The sequence below is a fragment of the Euphorbia lathyris genome, chromosome 8 (assembly GCF_963576675.1).
Source record: "Euphorbia lathyris chromosome 8, ddEupLath1.1, whole genome shotgun sequence".
Taxonomy (NCBI): Eukaryota; Viridiplantae; Streptophyta; class Magnoliopsida; order Malpighiales; family Euphorbiaceae; genus Euphorbia; species Euphorbia lathyris.
In genome coordinates, this window is record NC_088917.1 from 59,996,045 (window position 1) to 60,016,308 (window position 20,264).

At 33.6% G+C, this 20,264-nt stretch overlaps 2 protein-coding genes across 2 annotated transcripts; both read right to left on the reverse strand.

Annotated features, from left to right (window-relative positions):
• Nucleotides 1-1,346: 1,346 nt before the first annotated feature.
• LOC136203032 (serine carboxypeptidase II-2-like) lies at nt 1,347-6,134 on the reverse strand. Its single transcript, XM_065994068.1, has 10 exons — nt 6,118-6,134; nt 4,716-5,980; nt 4,287-4,394; nt 3,538-3,633; nt 3,351-3,443; nt 3,141-3,226; nt 2,785-3,048; nt 1,993-2,126; nt 1,818-1,913; nt 1,347-1,729 (listed from the first exon to the last, which is right to left on the reverse strand). The coding sequence occupies exons 2-10, from the start codon at nt 4,969-4,971 to the stop codon at nt 1,462-1,464; spliced, it is 1,401 nt and encodes a 466-aa protein (XP_065850140.1). The 5' UTR covers nt 4,972-5,980; nt 6,118-6,134; the 3' UTR covers nt 1,347-1,461.
• Nucleotides 6,135-13,451: 7,317 nt separating this feature from the next.
• LOC136202821 (mRNA cap guanine-N7 methyltransferase 1) lies at nt 13,452-18,797 on the reverse strand. Its single transcript, XM_065993735.1, has 14 exons — nt 18,584-18,797; nt 18,234-18,357; nt 18,022-18,146; nt 17,863-17,931; nt 17,676-17,747; nt 17,025-17,126; nt 16,750-16,806; nt 16,215-16,353; nt 15,194-15,258; nt 15,070-15,120; nt 14,814-14,876; nt 14,480-14,603; nt 14,279-14,340; nt 13,452-13,732 (listed from the first exon to the last, which is right to left on the reverse strand). Exons 2-14 carry the CDS (start codon nt 18,307-18,309, stop codon nt 13,640-13,642), a joined length of 1,098 nt encoding a protein of 365 aa, XP_065849807.1. The 5' UTR covers nt 18,310-18,357; nt 18,584-18,797; the 3' UTR covers nt 13,452-13,639.
• Between the last annotated feature and the right edge of the window lie 1,467 nt (nt 18,798-20,264).

Here is a 20,264-nt window from a genome sequence, read left to right on the forward strand (position 1 = left end):
TATTATCAATGAAGTTTATCTTATTCCTTCCTATATCCTCTCATCCCTACTCTCTTCTTTTCAAATTCTTTGCGTCTCTCTTCTATCTTATTCTTCTTATCCCCCTTCTATTTCTTTTCTAACCCTCTACAGTCAAAATTCCTAATCCTTACACAACTCTCCTGATATCAGTGCTCGTTAGCATTATTTATTGCTAAGAGCAATTCTAGTGGAAGTAACAAACTTTTATTACTTCCACTTGCTACATATACAAAAACACAACCTACAAATAACATACTACTATAATCCTTTTTTTTTTTATCAAACTACAATCTTTTTTTTACTTTCAATTTTTGTAGGACCCGCTTGTCATGAAACACTATACATCTACTTAATTAATATACAATTAATAATTTTTAATCAACCTAATAATTTATTTCATGCTTATTATAAATTCTATAATAAGTATGATTTGGACCGCGAATGATTCGGTCCTATTTGGGTTTATAGCCATCCATTCGGCCAAAATATATATATAAATTCTATAAAAGTTATTTATCGTCAATATTTATTATTATTTTTATAATTTTTTTTATTGATTTTTCTATTACTCGGTTCGAGACTCGTCAGACACCATTTAAATGGATTCGCTCTCAATTAAAGTTTTGTACATACAATATGTCTCAAATCCAAGATCACTAAGCAACGTGAGATCTTTAACCATTCAAACTAATTAAGTATTTCTATAAAATTTAATAATTAAATAATTTATCTTAAATTTATAAGATTTATGTCAGATATTATCACTGGATTTAATTATAATGAAAAGAAAAATATTTACAATGTTACCATTAAAATAAAGAAGAGAAAAGGCTTGGAAAAAAATAAATTACCATTAAAATAAAATAAAAACAGAGAGAAAAGGTTTTTTAATTGTCATAGAGATGAGTTGAATAAAAATAAGGCATAACACTTATATTGGCTCTTAAACTATAGCTTAAAAATCAATTAGATCTACTAAAATCACCAATTAAATCCTTAATTTATTTAGAAATTAACAATTCAAACCCTCTACTCTAATGATAACTAATAGTAATCTAATTCTAATCCAACAATTAAATACATAATTAACACATTTTTTTTGCGATTTCCACCTTTTCATTTCATCTTAAATTTTACTTCCTATTTTCCATCGGTAAAAGTCGGAAATATCTCCCTTCTTAATAAGGTTTCTAACTTCATTTCCTTTTTCAAATTCTTGGGTCCTTTTTGGGACTTGAAATAGAATATATTTCATATCATATATAATACTAATTATGTGCTTAATTGTTATATTAGGATTAGATTTCTATTAAATCTTAGCATCATTAGATAAAATGGTGAGAATTATACTCATTAACACTAATCCTAACAAATGAATTTCACAACTTTGTTAATCAAGGAGTGAATTATCTAAAACAAGAAGAAAGAAAGATGAATGAATCAAGAGTCAGAGAGCAGTTGAAGGGTAGGCATTGATGTTTCAGCTAAGAATGATTTGATGAGTGTTAAAGCAAGTTTAGGTCTATGAAGAGGAACTTCATGCCCCGCTCCCCTCACCACGACAAACGTAAGTCCCTCGTATTCTTCTGTCCATCCGCCAACCTCTCCATCATCATACCAAGCATGCCAAGGCTTTGTCGTCCGAAGATTCAGAGCATCTATATTATATCGTGTCGATGTTACTGGGAATACAGCGTCTGTATCACCACTGCCAAAAATGCAAACCAAGAATTGTAGTTAAAATGAACATCATAAAAAAAATATCGAAGTAATTCAGCTGCAGCACGCGAAGATACCTGAACATCCATATACGAAGTCCTGATTTTATGAGCTCACGATATATATCCAGCACCGTAATAGAAGAATCTTTCCAGGTGCTATTCACAACATCACTGCATTGTAGGTATATGCAATTCTTATATGCAACATTTTGAGAATTAAAATTTCCTATCTTCTCTAATGATATCATACCTGCAGATCTCCCATTTTGAAGGTGAAAAATCTGGTGAAACATGTAGTGCCTTCTGAACCTCAGGCAAATTGAAGTACACAATGGAGTGCTCCTCAGTGCAAGGATCATACTTCTCACTGATGCGACCGATCCTCTGTCGTATAACATTGCATTTGCATGCATGATTTTATTATCTTATGATACATAAATTTTCCTACAATAAGTTCTATAATGCACAAAAAGTAGGAACACAGACCAACAGGAAAATTTTAACCATCACCAATACAATCAAAACCCGGCAGAAATTTTCCTCGGAGACTCTAAAGACGATCATTTTAGTCACTGATAATGACTATAGTATCTGACCAAAACCAAATGACTAAGAGCATTACATATATGAAACCTGGACTATTTTGATTTTGACATTTTTAGCCCCTAAACTTAACTGTTCCTCAAAATTTGATCATTGATAGGCGAATCTATTAGCAGTGTATCACACACATTGTTAAATGGCGTGTGGTCAACCTGCATTGTTCAATGAAGTACAAAGCAAAAATGACAAATTATGCCAACTATAGAGAAAGAAACAGCTAATTATATTTAGAACTTGAAACTACAATCCTATAAGCAGAACTGGAGAAAAGCCAGGGATCGAAAAGCTTTTGTTTTTGTTCAGATTACACTGGTAGAGGTTGCCATAAATCAAGAAGTAGATTGTATACAACAAATTTTAGATGATACTTATGGAATCACTAATGGAGAATAAAAAGAATATTGTTTAGAAAATATTTTTTACCAGAATATTGACTTACATGCATCTTTCTGAGCAACCGAGCAGATCCGGTTGCATTGGCAGTGCAAAGAGGAGTGTATATGCTATATTGGTCAATGTCACCAAGTTCTTCACTGGCAATGTCTAGAATCTCATTACAAGAATCTGAAGGGTGGACAAAGGATTGAAAATCACAAAGAAGATTAAGTTTCTTGTATGTTTGATCAGATATCATGCCAGCTGACCACATAAATAGAAAAAGCCCCAAATGATCATGGTAATCATCAGTTAAAGCATTTCCCACCTGCATATGAATTACATGTTCATATCTGTCTTAATTTCACTGATTTAAATTTACAGGTAAACATGTTATTCAAGAATAGTCTGTGTCCATACCATATAACCCTTCAAATTAATCGCCGCCTTCTTTTCTGCCTTGTTGTGCCTTACAATGGCTTGACTTAATTGAGGAACATAGTGTCCTATAACACAAACCTTTGATATTTAGAACCATAATGCAAGTTCGTAACCGAATGCGAATGCTTAAAAAGAAATATGAATATGCTTCAACTTAGGAAAGAAGGATAAGATGAAATGATCAGCTACCTGCATAGCTTTCCCCGGTGATATAGAATTTCCTTCCTTTATACTGGGGAAAGCGCTCAAACCAATTCAGTAAAAATGTAAGTGAGTCTCTACCTGCAAGATGGATGCTACAGAGTAAGTGTAAGTGTACAACATAGCAATAATGGAGAAAAGCTTAAAGCAAGATCTTAAGTAGATAAAGTAGTACCAGTCTTTTTATCACCATTGTCCAACAAATCAGAGGAATTATTTGAATAGGAAAAACCAACTCCGACAGGGGAATCGAGAAACAGGATGTTTGCAACTGCAAAGCAGTAGCAGATGTGCTTAGATGTGATTCTTGGGTTATAATAATTGAATGAATTGGTAGTAGTATTTCAATCGCGAAAATTCTAAAACCCGAGTTTTGCAGCTGCTACTCCTAAAGCAGCATGATATTAGCAAGTTAACATCCCTTTGTGAATTGTACTTAAGCATGATATAGGTACATTTAATGAGCAAGATGTAAAGCACAAAGAGACAAACACAATTATATTCACAAACAAATGTGTTAGTTCTTAAAAGAATGGTAGCAGATGCAAGAACAAGATCTGTATAATTCTTTCACAATTGAATGTAATCAGCCATCGATCTAGGAAATGATTTTGAGTATGATGACATGACTTCAAATATGAAGAATCAACAATTCGTAACTCAAGTATAAGCAAATAATACCATAACTCCGATTTTGCAGCTTTCAGTTCATGTAACAAACTTGATTGAAGTGGAAAAGACCTCTAATCTCTTTAGCTGGATCTCAATTTGATTCTTAGTGTACGCAACAAACTTTAATTAGGATTGAGACCACTTATGGTTCTCTTGTTCAGATTAATACAACAGAAATTTTTATCACAACAACATGGATTCTCTGAATTTATCCAAGCGTTGTTTCAAATTAAAGTGCAAGTTAGTAAGTACCTTTATTCCAAGAGTAAGGATTCTCATAAAGGGTCTTCCCATCCGGGCGGATACGAAAGGGGCCTATTTCCTCTGCCTCCCCATAGGCAATGGAGGAGCATCCAGGTCCTGAAGCAACATAATTGGGTCAGAAATGAATCAAAACAACTCTGAACAAAAAGGAAAAAGGACAAAAAGTATCACATAAATTCCCTTGCACAAAGAAATTTTCAGTTAAGGTAGTTCTGTTTGTTACTAAGAAAGCCAAAAAAGCCTTGAGATAAAAACATAAAAATAGACAATCTTTAATCTCTAAACCAACCTGGAAGACAAAAAGAATATTCATTATAAGGAACAGTACATAAAGTAATCCTAATGATAAACTGTAATTAAAACATTAAAACATCAAAAGCAGACACAGAAAGTATTGATTAAAAGGTAAGATTAGACCTCCATTGAGCCAAAGAACAAGGGGCTTAGAATCAGGATCTTCAACAGCCTCAATTAGCCAATAGAAAAGAGCTCTACCAGATTCTTGATTGACAGTAACATAACCAGAAAAGTGTGCAAAGCTAATATTAAAACTTTGACCAGGCAGCTGAAGAACCCTTTCAAGCTCTTGCTGGGCAAACGGGTTAGTTAAACAAGTACCCACATAAAAACACAAGGAGAATAAGAGAATAATCGAACTCTGAAGAGGATCCATTAATAAAGCTCAGTTCTTTAGTACCATGACTGAAAAATTACAAGTGTATGGTGATGGGGTTTTATTAAAAAGAAGAGGGGCAATAATTAGACGGTGTTGCCTCCATGAAATGAGTGAAAGAATGAGGGATGGTGATGGTCCAGCAAAACCAACCTTTCTGTTTTTTTCTTCTTTTTGTTTCAACTGGCGTCTCACGTGGAAATTATTGTTATTTGTTCGTTAAGTGTCGTACCAACAAAATATCCTTTTTCTTTCCTTATGAAAAAAAAAATCAATTTACCTTTCAGTTTTAGAATTTTAGCTGCTAATTTATGGTACAATTTGAAATTTTTAATTAAAATAAGGGATAAAATACACCTAACGTTAAAAAATGGTACAATTAAGGATTAAACGTGATAACTTAGTCCAATTTTAACCAAACTAACACATCTTCTTTGACACTGTTAAAATTTATGTTTACCAGTAATAATTGTTCTTTATACCTTCATCATCTTCATCCATATCCATCTATGAAAGCCTAAAAAATCCAAAATCTAATTGTGTCCATGAGATTTTTCAAATCTGTTAATTCATCCTATCCTCTTATCGATTTAACTGAACTTTTTTCCAACTTGATTCACTTCCTTTTCATACAGTTCACTTTTTTCCAATCTGCTAATTTCACCTTCAGCTATGTGATTGCAGGTCTTTGCGCCATGGTTAGTGATGATCTTCAACCAGAAGGGTTCAATATGAAATGGGCATGGTAATTGACAAAAAATGTCCAATTGAAGGCTCATACATAAAAGAAAATCTTGATTGTAAAAAAAGCAATGAGGATCTTCCATTTTTATCAGGAACATTGATGCAGATAATTTTCTTAGGTTGAAACTAAATCAGCACTTATGATATCAGAGAATACCATAATTTTCAGAAGCACATACACTGGATTATGGACTTCATCGCAGCCTCCACGATATCTCTGTTACTACTTCCGGTAAATATTCCGCCATCGCCCAAAGACCTGCAACTATACAGATAAGGACGAAATCAGAGTGAATTTCATGGAAAGAAAAGGAATCAAAGTGAAAAAATAAATGGAGTGAAATCGACAAATGATGAGATGGGATGAAAGAATGATTAAGAGATTTGGGGAAAAAAAATTACACATTGGATTTGGCATTCTTTACGTTTGAACAGATGAAGAAGGTGAGGGTATAAAGGACAATTATTTTTTTTTAATTACATTGAATCTATTAAACTGGAAAACAATTATTACAGGTAAACATAAATTTTAACAGTGTCAAATTAGACCAAGTTGTTAACGTTGAACCTTTAAATTGTACCATTTTTAACATTAGGAGTATTATTGCTCTGGACGGTGTTCTACGTTAGGGGTATTTTTGTACTTTATCACTTTAAATAAATTTAAAATTTGTGGAGATATGGTACAAAAATACCCATTATGTTTACATTCACGAGCAATTTTACCCTTAAAATGGTGCAAATTTACCCTAACGTTGGCAACCAATAGCAATTTTACCCCTAACGTTGGAAAGTTGAGTCAATTTCAGACATCATTATACAACACACACACACATTTTGTTCGTTATTCTACACTAATTGCATATCAGTTGTTTCCAAAACAAAAATTCATACTTTTTTCAAATTTAATAATTGAATTAGAGGTTAATATTTTTAAATTCGGTGAAATATTTGAATTTTTTTGTCCAACTCGTACAAAATACATCATTTAAAAAAATCACTTCTTATCATATGTTTGTGATCTGTTAATAATTAGTGATAAAATAACAAATATATGAAGTGTAGATGACAAGATTCATGATCGAGAAGACAATTTGATGAATTATTTCTCAAATTGACTCAACTTAGCAACGTTGGGGTAAAATTGCTCTCAGATGCCAAAGTTAGGGGTAAAATTCCACCATTTTAGACGTTACATGTAAAATTGCTCCTTGCTGTAAATGTTAGAGGTATTTTTGCATTTTATCCCAAATTTGTATATTAACATAAAAAAAAAAATTAAATCAAAGGGTCATGTGTATACATATAAAGGCGGCTAGATAATTAAAAGTTTTAATTAAAAGATGATCCATCAAACGATTTCTGACAAGTCTCGAACTGAAAAATCGGACAAACTATTAAAAAAACACAATGTAAATCAAATTAAAGAACTGAAATACACCTTATCTCAATTTTTTTATACTTTGAAAGTATATAATGAGGTCTAAACAATTAAGTAGTTGCTTAGGCTTTCAAAAAGAAAAAGTAGTTGCGTAGGGTATAATGAAATAAAGGGCTAATTACAAATCTAGCCCAACTAAAAGGGTCTATTTACATATCTAACTCATTTGGCTTCTATCTCATCAAATTAGACACTTTCATCCACTTTAGACAAGAATACCCTTATTTCAATTCACCTTCTTCCTTAGACTCTCAACGTCTTTTTCACCATCCCAAACCGACGAAAAGACAGTGGTTTATAGAGAGAAGAGATTATGTTTCGTTCAACCTTTGAAGAATTAATGTCTATGGAAGAGGATTATGATGGAAAGCTCAAAAAATGAGAAAAAAAAAATATAACAATTGAACTGCTGCGATGTCGCATTTGTGACGAATCTGTCACAAATGTGACAAGAGTTGTCGCATATGTGATAAGAGTTGTCGCAAATGCGACAAGAGTTATCGCATTTGCAACGAAATGCGACAACTGTTGTCGCAAATGCGATAAGAGTTATCGCATTTACGACGAAATGCGACAACTGTTGTTGCATTTGTGACGAATAGCGACAAATTTCATCACAAATGCGACAACAATGGAGGAAAATGGTGAAAAATAGAGGAAATTGAAACGATATCATTACAGATGAAGAAAGAGGCAAGACCAACGAGAAAAGTAGGCATATAAGCTAAAAACATACCATTTCTATGGGAAATTGAACATAATACGTCAATAATCTCAAAAATCGCTACGATTGGTATCAGAAATTGAAGAAGAATAACTTGAAACGAAGAAGAAGAATAAGAAAAAGAAGAAGCAGGAGCAGATCGATCGATCGAATAGAACAAAGGATAATTTTGTTCAAAGTGGTTGAAAGTGTCTAATTTGATGAGATAGAAGTAAAGTGAGTTAGATATGTAAATGACCCCTCTTTGTTGGGCTAGATTTGTAATTAGCCCTGAAATAAAACACATATATTAGTTAAGGTTGTATTGAGTGGTTAATGGTCTTAAATCGCTTAAATTAGAGATCTTGAATTCGAATCTTAATGTACTAACAAAACTTTAATTGGATAGAATCCACCTAAAGGTATCAGACGAATCTCGAATCAAGAAATCACATAAATTATAAAAATAATAGAATACATTTTATATTTTATAGAAGGCAAAAACACACTATGAAACTTAACTTTTATGGTTTAATTCTTTCGGATTAAATCATTGAGTTTTTACGGGTTTTTAAATTATATATATATATTAAGCTTTTCATTAACTTTATTGGTTAAGTTAACGAAAAGTGTTAGAAATTAATATAAGATCTATAATAGGTTTTAACTATTGTAGGGCCCACGAGTTCATCAACAGCTCCACCATTAGTATGATATTGTCCGCTTTGGGCCAAGCCCGCACGGATTTGTTTTTGGGGTCCTTCCCAAAAGGCCTCATACTAATGTAGTTGGTGAACATCTTTTTAAACTATGTAACTCCTTTGTATCTTTCCGATGTGGAACTTGAGATGTATACCCAACAGCTATAACCTTAAATATTTGGTTTAAACAATTGGACCAAATAGTTAAGGGTTCGAGTGCTGATAACTTCATTACTTACGAAATTAAAAACAAATGGAGTGTAATATAAGATCTATGATCATACCTTATAACTATCAGCTTAAACTTTTGGTTCAAAGTTACAAATATTTATTATTTGTTTACCTTTTTAAATAAAAAGATTTATAAATCTACCATCAAACTACTACATAAAAAAGAATGGACAAAACTCTACACTTCCTAATTAGACATAAAATCAATCGTTTTAGCTAGAGTATGAGCGACTTGATTCGTGAATCGTTTTATCTAACAAACAACGCAACTTCCTAAATCATTGGCTAAGGATTTACAATCTTCAACAAGTAATGATGTCGTGTAATATGTGCAGCCTTCTAGAGCCTACTTGGATCACCTGAAATGGAAGTAACACCTAGTTACAGAAGAGCCGGTGTCCGACAAACCCGTTCTTATGATTAAGTTAGCAAAAGTTGAAAGAAGATCGAAGACAATATTAATAGTGGTGATTGTGATGTTTACTTACCCCTGTTAGGGATAACTATCGTACTCCTGAAAATGTACTCTAATGACTCACTAGACATGTGTCCATCTTCGATTGGCTCTGCAAACTTCAGACTGTAGTGATGTCAGGTAGTGCACCCTGCCACATAGCAAGCGTGCTGTCAGGTGCCATCGTTCGATTGGTCCTAAGGCCTTCAGGCCATTATGGCGTCAGGTGGCGTGCCCTGTTATACAACAGTTGTCCTTTGTGTAACCACCTCCTACAATCCAAAGGCTCTCATTCCTTCATCATATGGATACCAAGGTTGTAGAAAACGTTAGACACTAGTCGGACGTATATGGCCCTTGAGGATTAATCCGTGATTAATTAGGGATTAATCATATATGTATTTTTGTAATTTTTATTTGTTAATTAATAAATTGTTATATAAATTCAATTAAAATATGTATTATACAACCTAAAAATAATAATATAAAATTATTTAATATAGAAAAATATGTATATTTGTAACATATATCTTTAAAAATGTCCAAACATCAAAATTTGTGGATTATAATAAAGAAAAAATAAATTCACAATAAAAAATGTTTTTGTTCATCGTCTCTTAGGCGGTCTAGGCGGCCTAAGCGGAGCCTAGACAGTTAAAAATCGCCTAGAGACCAAAAAACGCCTAAAGGGTAATCGGAGAAAATCAGGATGAATTCTCGATTTCGATCGCCTAGGCGGACTTGGTTTTGAATAGTGACGGATACTTAGACGGACGGTGGATAGAAAGTATTATTCGCATGTTTAGGGAATATTCCTTACTTCGGATCGGATGGTTCCTACGAATTTTACTGATCTGAAGGCTAACATTGATCCGCATGTAAGAGGAATTTTTTATGAATATTCTTTAGTGTCAAGAAAATTTAATTGTTGACCTGAAGCATCTTTGTATAAACAGAGACAAGAACGAATAACTTCAATTTCTCCAGAAGAGAAAATCTAGCGACTTTAAAATTTATATATATATATTTCAAGTTTCTATAAAGATTAATTAAATTTAAATTAATCTAATCAAACTTTCTTTCTTGCAATCTTGTAGGTTCACCTAATATTGGCAATGACCCCGAAGCTAGTTTCTGATCCATAAATCGTGAGTGGATTCTAGCAAGTCATTACGACTACCAAAAATAGATGAATGTCAAATATAAGTTAATATATGTCTATTTTAATCTAACATGATCTGTTGCTTTGTGATATCCGATCTAACATGAGACATCGTACTACCACCCTCATTCTATGCTCGGACTTCCCTTGATGTTGAAGTGAGCTGATTAATTCAAATGAACAATAACTCGTATTACCTCATTTGAATGTTTCCACACACTTCTCACTTCCACTAATCAAGTGACCAATAATACATGTTCTCTCTCAATGAGAGTAGCAATTCCCTCACTTTAATCATAGTATGTCCCCATATTTGGTACCTTGTTACTGGTCTGTTATTCATACATCAAAGCACATTGTGTCACATCTAGGAATCATAGTATTTCGGGTCGAAGGATTCACATATTGTGTCTATCAAGGAGTCATAGTTTATAATATCGATATCAAATGGTAAAAAACATTGAGAGAACTACAAGGTCTCTGCATCTTTTGACTGTTGATAATGCTGTTTTAGTTAGGGACAGTAATGGTTTGCTAGAATCCACCTACTATATATGGATTGTAAATTGACTGCTAACTAAGGACAGACCCATAGGATCGTGCATATAAGACATCTGAGTTGGAATTTATAGAATGGTAAATTGGAAAGATGAAATTAATTAATTGATAGTAAAATGTCAAGGTAATAAATTAATTGTTAATTGTTACTTTGCATCAAGGTAACCAATTAATAGATTTAGGAGTTAAGTATATAATTAATTAATTATCTTGCATGATCTAATTAATTAATTTATAAATTAATAAAATTACATTCAGTAAATAATTAATTGAATTAATGCATCAATTTATTAATTGGTGTGATGTATTTTATTGGGATAATTATATTTAATCTGATTATAATTAATTGCATAATATAAAACCAAAAGAAAATGACTTTGTGCAATTTAACTCCCCAAGTTTTTTTTTTTTAAACAAAAATCTATTTATTCAATATCAGAAAAATCCTTACATAAAACATTTTCCAACCAAGAAGGGATCACAAAAGACATAAAAGAATTAGCATTGGAACGAGCATTTCGAGCAATCGCATGAGCTGCACCATTCGCTAATCTAGAAACATAATTAACCTTTGCTCGGTGTTGTAAAATTTCTAAACAATCCTGTATAATCTCTCAAATTCCGTATATCTTCGCACTTTGTTATTAATAGCCTGCACAGCCAATTGAGCATCTAATTCGAATTCAACATTATTAAGACCCAAAGAAAGTACCCATGTCAAACCTTCACACAGCGCAATAGCTTCAATAATCTGGACATCCATAATCCCGGGAAAAATTTGGCTATGAAGAGCGAGAAGTGATCCATCATCTATCCGAATAATCACTCAGATTCCACACTGCTCTTCATCCCGGAACAACGCCGCATCCGAATTACACTTGAACTTCCCAGGACCTGGAAGAGTCCACCTGCTGATGAGCAAAGCTGCTGCATTTCTTCCCTGCGGGTACACCTGAATTGATCGTGTCTGTGCCGCGATCCAGTCATCCAGGAATTGACGTGAAATACAAATAGCCCTGGCCGGTGTATCAACGAATCCCTACCAAACCTTGTAATTTCTTTGACGCCAAATAGACCAGAGGACCAAACTAGCAGAGACAATTTCCGCATCTGATCGATTTAAACAAATATGGCACAACCAATCCTTAATTGTCTCCCACTCCTCTCCTAGTCTAGTCTGACCCGCCTCAGACCAACATTCTTGTGCATAAGAACATCCTGAAAACAGATGCCAACTATGCTCCATCCATGTCAAGATTACAGAGAGCGTAGATCCCAGTGACTTGACCTGATCGACTACGCAACTGTATTCCAGTAGGAAGAATTTTATTGTAGATTTTCCATAGGATTTTTTTTTTTTATCTTAACAGGTAAACGAAGCATCCAAAATCTTCCTCCAATACTCCTCCAAAGGTTGAGCGAGTGGCAATGCTTGCCGGACATGGTATCTCGACTTTACAGTATACAATCCAAATTTAGAGTGATGCCAAACCAATTTATCCATCCGAGCACCGCTAGCCAGAACAATACTACCAATTTTACTAGCCTCCTAATCATAAAAAAAAAAAAAAAAAAGCTAATTTTACCTAGTCCCATAATCGAGTGCCATGTATCATTAAATCCGCCACTTTCAAGTTGGAGAGACTATCATCATGAACCGACAAAGGCCTAAACTGCACAAGATCAGGTACCCAGGGATCGCTCCAAACAGAAACATCAGTAGCCGTTCCGATTCGCCACCGATGACCGGGTTTAAGCGTATCAATAGAAGCCCAAACACTTCTCCAAATATAACTGGGGTTGCCCAATTTGGAGGATAAAAAGTCACAATGATGATAATATTTTGCTTTGAGCCGACTAATTTCATGCAATAGTTTAGCAGGTGGCTGATATAATAATCAAATAGAAAACTTGAAATAATCAACAAGACGAACTAAAAATTAAGAAAATGCCATGTCAGCAGCTTGATAAGGTCAACCAAATAGATATAATTTCAAGGAATTTTTCCCTATAATTACTTATTAGTACATTAATCAACACCTCAAGTGTTTTTAATATATACACAAACAATCCCTAACAGCTATCATTCTCATTACAGTTGAAGCTACAATGGCATCAATCAGTTTAAGTTTCTCAGCTATTTGCTTCACTTGTGCCACACAGCCTTTCAGGGCAATTAATATTCTTCTAGCTCCTCTCAACTTCAATTTGATGATATTTAGTCCATATATTATGGTTCAAATTCAGCTCAATTTATTAAACGTGCATCACATCATACAGTGAACACAGCATACAGCGTACAGTGTTGTTAAACGTGCATCACATCATACAGCATGTTAAATGCTGCTGCATCTCATCTGATGTGTCAAATCGTGTCATTTAACAGCCCATGTGATGCATGCTTGATGGTACCCATGTGATGCATGCTTGATGATACCATGTCTAAGAGGGGTTCAAGTACAGGTGCTAAATATCACCAAATTGAATTCGAGCAAGGGGAATCTGATATCAGTATTTGTAAATTGCATCAACAAAATTGCTTAACAAGAAGTTCTTTTTTACACTTTAACTTATCATCCAGCTGAAGGGGTTGCTCTTGTTACCAGAAAGTAGTTATTGTATATAGACCAGATCAGACCAGACCCTGTATGTTTGCTTGCTTTTCCTTGTTAATTCAGCTATCGATGAACATGATATCCTCCTTTGATATATGCATCTTTCCTTTGTCTCGTTTACCGTTACTTTGTGTCCGGTCTGGTTGACCACGCTGACAAAAACATAAATTATTCTTATTACCTCACAAACTTGTAAGAATTTAGCACCTGCTACTGCATATTTTATTCAAGGGTAGACCATCCCTGAACTCTTCCAGTAATTTTCAATTTATTCATAAGATTCAGTTCACTCTGCAAAACTCCAACTTTAGGTTTCATCTTCGTAAAAGCTATCTAAGCTAAAATACTGCAACTGCTGCATAGACATCCACATAAACACACTTGCTTTGATGTGGATGACATTATAAACAAAGCATTACCTACAGTTAAAAAAGATTACGTGGGATCCACAAATTCATTACCTCAACATTTTGTTGTTCCTATCCTATGGTATTTCCAGCAGGTGAGCGCCGAACTTTGGCTTAAAAGGCTTTTTTTGAAAATGAATCCAAGTTGAAGGAGTTTTCTAACACGAATTAAACTTTTGTGTCATTTTGGAACTTACTAAAAAGTTAAAGAATGATCCATGTATTTTACCCATGTGTTAAAACGACAAATGAAACTACTACTGGAGTAATTAAAAGACATGAAACAGTTACCTTTTTTAACACAAAAGCCAGGTACAAATAAGATACTTCCCATTCGTCCGGCGATAGTGTACCTGGATAACCAACAGTATAATGAGAAAAGAAAAACATGTACGACACAGGAAAAAAAAAAGCATTGAAACATGAAAACCCCGAACCTACTGAATAGTAAAAGAAAAAAAATTGAACATAAGAATAGTGCAAGATCCATACCCTGGTCTTGGTTACCATCACCCAGAGCACCAAGCCTTCTCATTAAGTCAACATATTCTGGTTTTTTCATATACTCATGAACAAATTCATGTGCATTCTTCACAAAAACAAGATCCAAACCATACTGCCAAATTTGGAAGCAAATTAAGCTTTAAAAAATTGATTTGATTCAATATTGCACCAAAAAATTTAAAAATAATAATAATAATAAATCATGTGTATAATCAACTTTTGGAATCAAAATATAATTTAATTAGAATCCAAAAAGAAGGAAAAAAAAATGTAGTCGGGATAACAGCCTTCAACAAACGCACCAGAAAACAACATATTATACCTCTTCTGCCAATGATTTGAAGAGATGGAAAGGGACAATCCATTCAGGACAGTCAACAGCATCCTGCAATTGCGGAAAAACGTAGCAAAAGGATAGTTAGGAAATAAAACAGGAAACAATCAAGACTAGTACTCGCAATTCAAATGAATACAATTCAAATACACATCTTGCACGAACTATCCTATGTGAAAGGAAAATTTGCAAATGAAAAACCCTCTAGGCAAACAAGAAATGGAGAAAATTAATGGAGCAGTACCTCAAGGTGGAACTTGTACTTGATACCATATGGGCTAGAAGACCTAAATTTCTGATCCACAGAACAAGGCTCTTGTCAACATAGAGGTTACTTTGAGGAAGATAATCAATGCAGAAGAATTTACCTTGTCAGAAAACTCTTCGTCAAATTTTATCCAATACACACTATTTCCAAAAGCCAGTTCTTTAGCTGCACATTCAGATCAGAGTGGTGATCCACCACAATCATCAATATTTTATTATCATTAGTTCAACAATGACCCAAAAAAACAAAAAATCAAACAGGTAACTAACTCGCACAAATATACTAAAAAAATCCAGGGCAATTCCAATCATAGTTCCCTTTATTGATCACCTGAAATCTTATCACCTTTCACTTACTTTCACTCTCTTATTTCCACTTTTCTCTCTAAGAACTTTAGTTGTTTCAATGTCTTGAAAATTCAACAAAAATCACATTGATGATTTAGTAGACATATTGGCAACAAAAGCAACAGGTTACTTTGGGATAGGGATACCAGATACTAAACTGTCATTCTCTGATCTATAAGAATGAAGAACATATCCCACGGAGTGAGTTCATAGGAGCCATGACAAAGCACTATGCCTGTTAGAGCTTTGTTTGCTAATTTGGAGAATGGTGTAATATGTGACCACAGTAGATAGTTCCTAAGTCACAATGTTTGTTAAGCCTATGCAGTTAACTTTCAGAAATGGAACGGTAACATAATAACATTGATATAACTTCTTACCCCACATTATACTTTGTCTTGAGAAACTATATCCAAACCAGAAAGTGCTAAACATGAGTACAGGATGTCGTATTTCATCACAAGGATCGTATATTTAATATGTGACCACAACAGATAGTTCATCACAAGGCTCGTATATTTAATATGTGACCACAATAGATAGTTCCTAAGTCACAATGTTCAGTCTATGCAGTTCATGTTCAGAAATGGAAGGCTAACATTGATATAACTTTTTACCTCACATTATACTTTGTCTTGAGAAACTATATCCAAACCAGAAAGTGCTAAACATGAGTACAGATGCCACATTTCATCACAAGACTCGTATATTTAATCTCTCAAGAGTATATATTTGAGTACACGAAATGCAAATGCAAACATCAGAGAAAAAAACCTTCTCTAAGTTTTTTGACGATGACGTTGGCATCTGGCATTGTTCCAATGAATGTGCCTCCTGGACGAAGCAAGGCTGATACATTGGCCAAAGCTCTCCTTGCACGGGTTTCAGTAGACCATGAATAATGCAGAGCAAACTGCAAATATTATGTTGATGCTTGAGAAAAAAACAGATGTACAGAAGTACCCACAAAAAGAGAGAGAAACTTCAGAAATATTTGATTGCCAAGTTAACTGGATTACAAACATTCCAAACAATCAAAAGATCTAAAAGTTCTTTCCAAGAAGATTATAGTGTACAAGGTCATGTAACAAGATCTCAAACATATGTATTTATAATAGAGTGACAGTCACAACTGGAATAACATAGTTCAAGCTTTTGGAGAAGATATTCAACATCATGCAAAGTCTGTTGAAAGTTCTCTAACTAGCTTAAAATTCACTAGGTCCAATTGAGTATCCATCCTTGAATGACTATCAATTCAGTGACAAGATCAACAGATACCTATTTCAAAAAGTAAAATAACATTCACCTGACAACTGCAGATATCAAAAGGAGCATCATCTTGCAGGACTTTGTCCAAGCGAACCTGAAGATCATCACAGAAAGTAGATCTTTCTTACGCCAAAATTAAGTACTTAATAGTTTTATCTAAAGGTTCTCATCAGGTTACTTTTTGAAAGGTGAATGCAACTAAATTATTAGATTCATAGACATTGGAAAATTCTCCCAGACAATATAGGTTAAGATATGGCACCTTAAGTACTGCATTTATTTTATTAGACTAGCTGTAATAACTGAAATTACCTCATAACAGTCCCCACATATGAGGCGGGCAGGAAAAGAGAACTTCCTGCGACGTTGGTGGTGATCAGCATCACCATTATAACGTGTGCGGCAATCTTCTATCTATAATGATTTGACAGATAGTCACAAAATTAGACAATATGATTGATACTGTCAAAAGCACATAACAGCAACATAAAAAAAAAAAAAAAAAAGGGCGGCCCGGTCGCATTACGCGTCCCCGCTGAGCGAGGGTCTGGGGAGGGGTCCCACCACAAGGGTGTATTGGGGGCAAGCCTTCCCTTGCCAATTTAATTGACAAGAGGCTGCCCCTAAGACTCGAACCCGTGACCTCTGGTCACACGACAACAACGTTTTTACCGTTGCGCCAAGGCTCGCCCTCATATTATAATAAGCTTTAAGAATTAAGAAAAGCATAATGCTGAACACAGCTTATAATAGAATTGATGCTATTGATCATTATATTCAATGCATTTACACTCTAAACTTCTATATCCTACAAATTCAATATGCAGAATTTGCAAAATAAATAAATAATTAAAAGATAGAGAAAGAGAAACAAAAGGAAAAAATAAAAAGGAAACAACAAACATAAGTTCAAAGACTGTTTCTTTCCAATCATATTCATCAATCAGTTAGTAGATTGTTTACCGAGCCTTCAGCTATATCAATGCCGACATAATATCCGACTTTTGCTTTATCCCATTTGATAAGGTCACCACCCTGGCAAACAATAATAAAATCAAAAGGGATGTCGAAACTGAATATATATATATATATATATATATCACACACACACACACACAGAATAAGTGGTGCCAGGGGCTCAATAATTTACCTTCCCACAAGCAAGATCAAGAACAGCATCCCCTCGACGAGCATAAAGTTGAACTAAGACACTTTTTATCTATCCAAGTTATAAGATTTAATTGATTGAGTTGTTTAATCATGTAATAAAAAATAAAGAAATTATAAAGTACAAAAATAGACAACACACCCAATTGTTAAGTTTCTTTAAATGAATAATTGGACTAGCTTCTCGTTCCTCCAGAGTCTGATTTGTTCTTGCACTATAATGATCAGCCACTTTTTGAACAAAATCCTCAGGAAAATTTGAATCACCTACAATTGCATAATAAAATCCTCACACCACACAAAAAAAAAAAAAAAAGAATACTATCACATTGAAAAACGGAACACAAAAAATACCTTCGGGTGTATATTTGATTTTGTTCTTAGGTGGACCATCACCAGATGAGGTCGAATCTGAATATCCACGTTTCATGATCACCAGAAGAGGTAGATTGTTGCTTAATTGCTTGCTTAAATAAACCTGTGGAGCAAACTAAGGTTTTAGGTTAATTAATTCTTAACCTCCTATCGGAGCTTTTTCAAAAACCAGATTCTTGACGTAGCTTTTTCTAAAACCAAGTGAGTGGTAGCTCAATTTGTTAATAGAATTTGATATGATACCTATTTGAATTACAGGAATAGGAATAGATAAATAGAAATGGAACAATCAAAATTACATTATGTGGATTGGATTTGGGATATCATACCCAGAAAGCACCAACATCGACGAGATTGAGAGCGACCAGAGATTCAAGAGCTCGACGCAGGTTCCACCAATGAAGACGGAGGACGCGACAGTCGGAATCAGGAGGAGGAGGAAGACCGTTGAACTAGAAGCCCAAAGAGAGAGAGAGAGAGAGAGAGAGAGGATTTGCACAAAAGATGAAGGAAACAGAGTTTATCTTTTAAATAGTTTTTGATTAGGGTTGCGTTAATCACTAGCTATAAATGCAGAGTTAATCCATACTCAAACCTGTCCTAATACATAAGTGACAATTTTTGTTAATTTTTCAAAATAAAATAAGTGAACAAATATTTATTTTTCTTTTCAAAAAAATATTTATTTTTCATTTTCTAAATATTTTTAAATTATTTTAGATTATAGATTCCAAAAACTGTTTTTGGGTGAATAAATATTTTATTTTCTAAATATTCTAAAATTATTTTAAAGTACAAAAAATGTTTTTAATTTACCTAGAAATTAAGAAAATTTTTTTCTACCAAAAAAAAAAGAAATTAAGAAAATTTTAGAAAAATTCTAGAAAATCAGAACATGTTTTTATTATTAAATGGATGTTTGTATGTGTACATTAACCTATTTCTATCGTATAGGGCAATCATGTAAATTTTGATTCATGAAACTCCTAATTAGTTTGTTAATTTACGAAACTTGAGGAGAGGAGGGAAATTAAGAATTGTAAAATAAATCGATATTTCAATCGGGGGATGAATAAACGATTGTGATCCTACACACGAGCTAGACCACCGATAGGGGCGGATACAGAGAGAGGTAGTTTCGGACCCCTGTCTCCACAAAATTTGAGGCTATGGTGGTTTTGTCCCCTGTCTCCAAAAAATTTTGATCCCAGATCATGTTAAGTACTCTCTAAATCCAAAAAATTTAGCCTGTTAGGTCCTCCTTAAATCTAAATTCCTAATTTTTTTTTGGCCTATTGGACCCTCTCCCTAAATCTGGTTTTTTCTAATTAGACAATTTTTTTACAAGTCATGTCCCTAAATCTGGTTTTTTCTAATTAGACCATTTTTTTACAAGTTATGAATTTTTAATAGTTTAATTTTGAAAAGTTTTACATTGATATTTAAAAATTGATCCTTAACAACTCGGATTATAACACGTATATATACAACATTTTTTTCAAAAAGTTCGATTTAGCGGAAAAAATAAATTTACACGCACGTGTAAAATCGACCCTCAACAGACCAATCATGTATTCGCTACTGACCACTGGTCCAAATACATTCTTATTAACTCGTGTGTAGGATCACACACTTGTTGAAGAGTTGATGAAATACATACCAGTACCAAACAATAAAACTTTGAGTATGTTTCTATTATTATTTAGATGTTTAAGTTGTTATTATTTTGTGTTGGATTTTTAATGTTTTTAAATATTTATTAAGGTTCTCTTTTTTATTTTTTTTAACTAATACATTCACAGCCCTAAATTTATCAAAACACCAACTTACCCCTCAACATTTAAAATGACTAATTAACCTCTAAACTTATCTCAGAAAGGCCGAGAATGAAAATATAAGTCTTTTTTTCGAATCAAAATATAATGTAGACAACTCCATTGCAGATCAAGTTTCGAGAATGGAAATTTCAAAATCTATTGTTGCTGAACTACACAAAGACCTAAAACCGAA

What these genes read in the sequence shown, in the direction of transcription:
- LOC136203032 (XM_065994068.1), bottom strand. Translation starts at nt 4,971, where the DNA reads ATGGATCCTCTTCAGAGTTCGATTATTCTCTTATTCTCCTTGTGTTTT. An exon ending in TGTTCTTTGGCTCAATGGAG is followed by an intron (nt 4,395 to 4,715) that starts GTCTAATCTTAC and finishes ATGTTGCTTCAG; the next exon opens with GACCTGGATGCTCCTCCATT. An exon ending in TCCTTACTCTTGGAATAAAG is followed by an intron (nt 3,634 to 4,286) that starts GTACTTACTAAC and finishes ACTGCTTTGCAG; the next exon opens with TTGCAAACATCCTGTTTCTC.
- LOC136202821 (XM_065993735.1), bottom strand. Translation starts at nt 18,309, where the DNA reads ATGAAACGTGGATATTCAGATTCGACCTCATCTGGTGATGGTCCACCT. An exon ending in TTGATCTTGCTTGTGGGAAG is followed by an intron (nt 17,748 to 17,862) that starts GTAAATTATTGA and finishes ATTGTTTGCCAG; the next exon opens with GGTGGTGACCTTATCAAATG. An exon ending in ACGAAGAGTTTTCTGACAAG is followed by an intron (nt 15,121 to 15,193) that starts GTAAATTCTTCT and finishes TCTGTGGATCAG; the next exon opens with AAATTTAGGTCTTCTAGCCC.